This window comes from Gekko japonicus, unplaced genomic scaffold, assembly GCF_001447785.1.
Source record: "Gekko japonicus isolate JY-2015 unplaced genomic scaffold, Gekko_japonicus_V1.1 scaffold2826, whole genome shotgun sequence".
Classification (NCBI taxonomy): Eukaryota; Metazoa; Chordata; class Lepidosauria; order Squamata; family Gekkonidae; genus Gekko; species Gekko japonicus.
In genome coordinates this window covers 2,889-9,457 of record NW_015172095.1, presented here as the reverse complement: position 1 = coordinate 9,457, position 6,569 = coordinate 2,889, and the positions used below count along the sequence as shown (strand labels likewise).

Below are 6,569 nucleotides of genomic sequence, written 5' to 3'. Positions count from 1 at the left end.
GTTTTAACACGTGTACACCTTAATAAGTATTTGTACTTTTGTATATATATAGTTTAGCTTAGTCCTATTTGGTTCATAGTCATATCCTGGGTTGAGTCCCCCCCCCTTTTCCCAGTAATAATCTGTTTCAGACATTTATCATGATACTCGTCATGTATACGAGATCATAGAACCTTATTGATTACTAGAAATAAGGCCCGTTGTGGAAATAAATACAACGGGAGCTAGAAAGAGGCTCTGGGAGAGGGCTCTGGCTTTGGGCAAACAGTGTCAGTCTGCTTTTAAAACATGAACCTGGGACCTGCACACCACCAGAATACAGCAGGTTCCATATGCAACTGACATTCCAACTGCCTTGCGGGTTGGGGGGGAGTTTGAGGTGTGGAATGGAGTTAAGTCCAATCAGCTTCCATATGCAAAAGACCAGGTTGTTGCAGCAGTTGTGGTGTGGGCGGGACCCGGGCTTTGCCTTCTGATTGGTGGTGATATATGCTGAGGAGCAGTGCCATCAGCCATACACTAAGTGAGCTGCAGCCAAAAGACTTCACAATTCCAAAATGGACTAAAAAGCACAAATTCTAAATGTTCATTATGTATTGAATATTCCAATAGTATATTGAAAAATAAGAAGAGTCTAAGAGTTGGAACACTTTGGAACTTTATTTGATGTTAAGTTATATAAGGACTCTGAACCACAGCATGTGAAGCTGTGAAGCTGTGAAGCATGTGAAGTTAAAGAATATGTGCCACCAAGCATGTGTACAATATCTTTCCATCACCAGCCCCCTCATGTTTAGGGCTGCAGGTAATGTTTCCAGAAGAAAGCATGTGGCTTTCATATTTGGTCTATCTGTTCTTGATCTTTTGTTAATCCATCAGCCTATCAAGTGGGTCAAAGAATCACTAACTTAGTGAACATCAAACATTTAGTGAGCCCAAAGTACACACACCAAATACTGATGCTCTGAATGACCAGATCTGTTGCCAGTTCTGTTATTGAAAATCAGGAAAGGATGCATTTAGAACATAAACCTCTTGTTTGCTTTCATGAACAGAAGTTTGTCCAATGAAGTATATTCATAACAATTATGCTCTATCATAAAGACAAGTGGAGGGAACAATGAGGCTTGAGGGGGGGAATCCCATCCTTTCTGTCCCCCCCCCATTGGGCCACCCATCTGCCAGTTTGCCTGCCTGCTGAGCTGCCACCAATGGGTGCCTGGCTCATGCACTGGGAGCCCCCATTGGGCCACCCATCTGCCAGTTTGCCTGCCTGCTGAGCTGCCACCAATGGGTGCCTGGCTCATGCACTGGGAGAGCAGTAGGGGATGACTCCAGCCCCCCACACCTCCTCCCCTGCCCATCTGCATGCAGCACCACCACCTCCACCTGTCTGGCTCATGCTTCCCCCTCCACTCCCTCACCAGGCTGGCACATCTGGTGGCAGCAGTCCCAGCTCTTTCCCCCCCAGCTTAATCAACGGCAGCAGCTTTTCCACTTCTGCCTACTCTGTAGGCACTTAAAGAGGCCGCACCTATATGTTGTCTGTGTGCAAGCACAATGTTCCTCTGTTTGGGGGGAATTAATCCCCCCCTTTTAGTTTTCACATTCTTCTGCAAATCTGGGCTTCCCCCAGCTCTGCAGAATAATACCCTCTATTTGAACCTTGCCCCCATTCTCTGGATTTTTCTATCCACACAGGAGCCAGGTTCAGAATGAAATATATAAAAAATAGAACCATCGAGTTTTTAAAAATGCCTTGCAGTTTTTTTAAAAGGTGGATTTTTTTTCATTTCCAACTTGTGAATCAATTGGCACTTTCAGCTTTAGGACAGGTGGAGAGAACAGAAACATCTGTGAAGAAGAAGAAATTTAAAAGAAGATGAGAGAGAGGAACAATAAATGATGTACTGGGTTGAATGTTCTGTAGGAAGAATGAATGGATATCAAAAGAAGAGAAAGAATTACAGCAGTGTAGTTGCAGAAGGCCCGAGGAGGTGACAGTTAGAGGGCTTTCATTGTAACTGAGTTTCTGATTATGATGCTACTTGATCATCCTTCTCCAAGCAGTGAAAAGTTCTGGAGGCAATGTTGACCCATGTTGTTTCTCTTTGGAGGAGATTTACATTGGAGATTTATGCCTTTTGTAACATATGCTTTAAATTTTTGTAATACTTGCTTTAAGAAGACCATAAAGAAGGAAAAGGAGCAATCTTATGGGGTAGCACACCTGCTAGTTCATATTAGATCCCAAGAGAGAGAGATTCTGCATCGCAAAAGCATTTCTGTGCACTCACAACTATAAGACTCTTCTCTCTGACCCTTTTCAAACTGCCTTTGTATTCCATTTTAGTAACTGGTTGTTAGTGGATTTTTCCTGACATTTCAGACAGACCCGTTTTAGTAATTGGCTGCTAGCAGAATTTATTTGCCTGTTCATACAAACCCATTTGTGTTGGGTTAGTAAAGCATGGTTGAGCTGCTTTTGAAGGAAACTGCTTTTTTCTGTTTTCATCCCCTTCATTGCACTTCTGAATCACTGTGGTGTGCTGTTTAAAATGTACATAGTACTTCCTACAATGCCACTTATTTCCCGCCCCCTTGCACGGAGCAATCTTCCTCAGACCTTTTTTTAAACATTCTTTCCCATCTGCATGCAGCACCACCACCTCCACCTGTCTGGCTCATGCTTCCCCCTCCACTCCCTCACCAGGCTGGCACATCTGGTGGCAGCAGTCCCAGCTCTTTCCCCCCCAGCTTAATCAACGGCAGCAGCTTTTCCACTTCTGCCTACTCTGTAGGCACTTAAAGAGGCCGCACCTATATGTTGTCTGTGTGCAAGCACAATGTTCCTCTGTTTGGGGGGAATTAATCCCCCCCTTTTAGTTTTCACATTCTTCTGCAAATCTGGGCTTCCCCCAGCTCTGCAGAATAATACCCTCTATTTGAACCTTGCCCCCATTCTCTGGATTTTTCTATCCACACAGGAGCCAGGTTCAGAATGAAATATATAAAAAATAGAACCATCGAGTTTTTAAAAATGCCTTGCAGTTTTTTTAAAAGGTGGATTTTTTTTCATTTCCAACTTGTGAATAAATAGGCACTTTCAGCTTTAGGACAGGTGGAGAGAACAGAAAAATCTGTGAAGAAGAAGAAATTTAAAAGAAGATGAGAGAGAGGAACAATAAATGATGTACTGGGTTGAATGTTCTGTAGGAAGAATGAATGGATATCAAAAGAAGAGAAAGAATCACAGCAGTCTAGTTGCAGCAGGCCCGAGGAGGTGACAGTTAGAGGGCTTTCATTGTAACTGAGTTTCTGATTATGATGCTACTTGATCATCCTTCTCCAAGCAGTGAAAAGTTCTGGAGGCAATGTTGACCCATGTTGTTTCTCTTTGGAGGAGATTTACATTGGAGATTTATGCCTTTTGTAACATATGCTTTAAATTTTTGTAATACTTGCTTTAAGAAGACCATAAAGAAGGAAAAGGAGCAATCTTATGGGGTAGCACACCTGCTAGTTCATATTAGATCCCAAGAGAGAGAGATTCTGCATCGCAAAAGCATTTCTGTGCACTCACAACTATAAGACTCTTCTCTCTGACCCTTTTCAAACTGCCTTTGTATTCCATTTTAGTAACTGGTTGTTAGTGGATTTTTCCTGACATTTCAGACAGACCCGTTTTAGTAATTGGCTGCTAGCAGAATTTATTTGCCTGTTCATACAAATCCATTTGTGTTGGGTTAGTAAAGCATGGTTGAGCTGCTTTTGAAGGAAACTGCTTTTTTCTGTTTTCATCCCCTTCATTGCACTTCTGAATCACTGTGGTGTGCTGTTTAAAATGTACATAGTACTTCCTACAATGCCACTTATTTCCCGCCCCCTTGCACGGAGCGATCTTCCTCAGACCTTTTTTTAAACATTCTAAGGTGAGCGCTATAGGTCTAAACCGCTTTTGTCCTTCAGTGCTATAGTGGCACCATTGAGATGCATTGACTCCACTAAAGTGCTACAGTGGTTTAGCACAATAAAGCTCACCTGAGAACATTTCTTTAAAAGTCCAAGGAAGATTGCACAGTGAAAAAGGGTGTGTGGGGGGAAAGCGGCACTGTTTGAAATTACTATAGCGCTTCAGAGATGGCTCATTAACGGGAGGAAATTCACTGTATGAAACTCCCATCCCTGTATCGCTTTACTCAGAATTGGGCCAACAACGAATAACATCCAGTTCAGAACAGTAATGTGAAATGTGTGTGTTCAAGTTCAAACTGCTGTTACATCACACATATATGCAAATGGATGGAGCCATTAGAGAGCCATTTGCAAATGTTTAATGTTTACTGTTTACTGAGAAACAATCCACCATCTCAATATTCTTTTTTGGTAAGCCCTGGCTACATTCCCCCTGGGCCAAGCCCATTCACAATAATCAGGCTCCAGTCTCACAACAATATTATCTGTGCCTGACTAGATGGGGTTGCAGTAAAGACATGATGGGGAGATAAAATTAATTCAATCTTTAAAATTAACAGCACAATCTTAAACAGATTTGTGCTAGTCTATGTCCATTCATATCCATGGGTTTAGAAGGACATACCTCTACTTAGGATGACAGTGCCAATGTCTTGCGTTCCAGTATCATTATACGGGATTGGTTCCTGGATTTTTACAGCTCTTCATTCAAAGAATAATACAGACATACCTGCCAGTATAACAATGAGGCAAACAGCAAAGATATCAGGGTATTCAGCCAATCCAGGAGAGTTTATGGACATGTGGGTGCTGAAAAAGACCCCCATTCTTTTGCCCAGGAGTTCATCAAATGTAGCACTCCAAGCTCTGGCCACACTGGAGGTTCCTGTAGAGAGTCAGCCAGTTAAACAAGATGGTAATGTCAGAGATGGATAGAATATGAAAATGAGGGATTTTAGAGAGTCTCACCATCTGTTTAAATAACATATATGAAGGTGTAAGGAACATCAATATTCACATTATATACTGTGCCCTTCTAAAATTATCTTTGTTAGTGCTATGTTAATGCTAAAAACTGGACAAATAACCATTATTTATGTAAAGCAAGGAAGAATAGACCATTCCCCCCCCTTGTCCTATGTTCTTGCATCTTCCTTCTTTGTTACATTATGCTGCATCTGGTTCCATCTTTTCTCAATTTCTTACAGTAATTTTTCACAACCACTTTGCCTATGGACAGAGTGCTTATTTTACAAACATGCTTAAGTTGCCTGTATTTTGCCCACACTAAACCAGTGGAATAAAGCTCCTGAAACAAGCTCGGGTCACTGTTAAGTGTGCCATTACTAAATCTACTTTTGAAGATTTGTGACCATGCACCCCAAACTTTTATAACCATAGCAGAAGCTCCAAAACCCAACTAAAATCATGTGGAATCTAAAGACCAAGTAGCATGACCCCCTCCATCTTGCAGACCTCTGGTTTATCAATAAAACCACCATGAAATTAAAATACAGAGACCCAAAACATGTTTGTACCAATTACATAGGAGAGCAGAAGGTTCCAGCCAGTGATGAATGCCCACAGCTCTCCCACCGTGATATAACTGTAGAGGTAAGCTGATCCTGTCAGAGGAACTCGGGCTCCAAATTCAGCATAACACAATCCTGCCAAGATGGATACCAGACCAGCAATCAGAAAGGAGATGACAATGCTTGGGCCAGAGTTGGTCTTAGCTACTTCTAATAATAATAATAATAATAATAATAATAATAATAATAATAATAATAATAATAATAATAATAATAATAATAATAATAATAATAATAATAACAACAACAACAACAACAACAACAACAACACATTTAAAAATCCTATCTGATAATCTAAAGCTGTGGATATAGCAAACAACATGCTATCTAGCTGAATTGGAAGAAAGTGCTCAAAGTCTGGTGGGCCCCTCTTCTAGTTATCACATTTTTATCTCATTCTACCTCCAAGGAGCTCCAAACAATATGCGTAGTTTTTTCCGCTATGTTATGTTTTCTTAGCTTAACGTACTTCATAGGGTCACTGTAGAGATAAAATGGAGGAAGGGAGCCACTTTGGGTCTCCATTTAGGGAGAAAATTGGGGTATAAACAAATTAATAAATTACTGTCTCTGGGTATCCCAGACTAATACTGTGACTTTCAGCATGAAGCTGTCACCCTAGCAGTTACCAGCTGCATATTCTCTCATGTTAGCTTTCACTGCTGTAAAAATTGCACCACATTCCTCTCCTGTACTTGTTACTTTTAGGACTTCTCTGCTACCTTAGATTTAGGACAGAGCAAAGAGGCACTTGTTTGTAAATCAGATTAACTGCTACTTATAGCCTTCATTCTATGTGTGTGTGTGCAATTATGTATGTATGTATGTACACAACAAAGCAATTCACTTTGAAATTAATTGCCATAGTCATATGAGAAGGTCAGGCATTCACAGGGTTTTTATATTCAATAGGAATTAACAGAAGACAGTGAAGTCTTGGTCTAAGGCACCAACCAGCTGTTTAAACCAGTGCAATCTGATGGTGTTTGCTAAGTACGTCTT

General features: G+C 41.0%; 1 protein-coding gene across 1 annotated transcript in view; it reads right to left on the bottom strand.

Moving 5' to 3' along the window:
* The window catches only part of LOC107118568 (cationic amino acid transporter 2-like), a gene marked incomplete at its 5' end in the record, with an annotated part of 20,821 nt that extends 14,532 nt beyond the window's left edge, over positions 1-6,289 (bottom strand). The window contains 3 exons of the mRNA XM_015420932.1: positions 4,702-4,861; positions 5,514-5,717; positions 6,197-6,289. Of these exons, the coding sequence (XP_015276418.1) occupies positions 4,702-4,861; positions 5,514-5,717; positions 6,197-6,289 (457 nt within the window). The remainder of the gene's footprint in view (positions 1-4,701; positions 4,862-5,513; positions 5,718-6,196) is intronic.
* Positions 6,290-6,569: the final 280 nt, after the last annotated feature.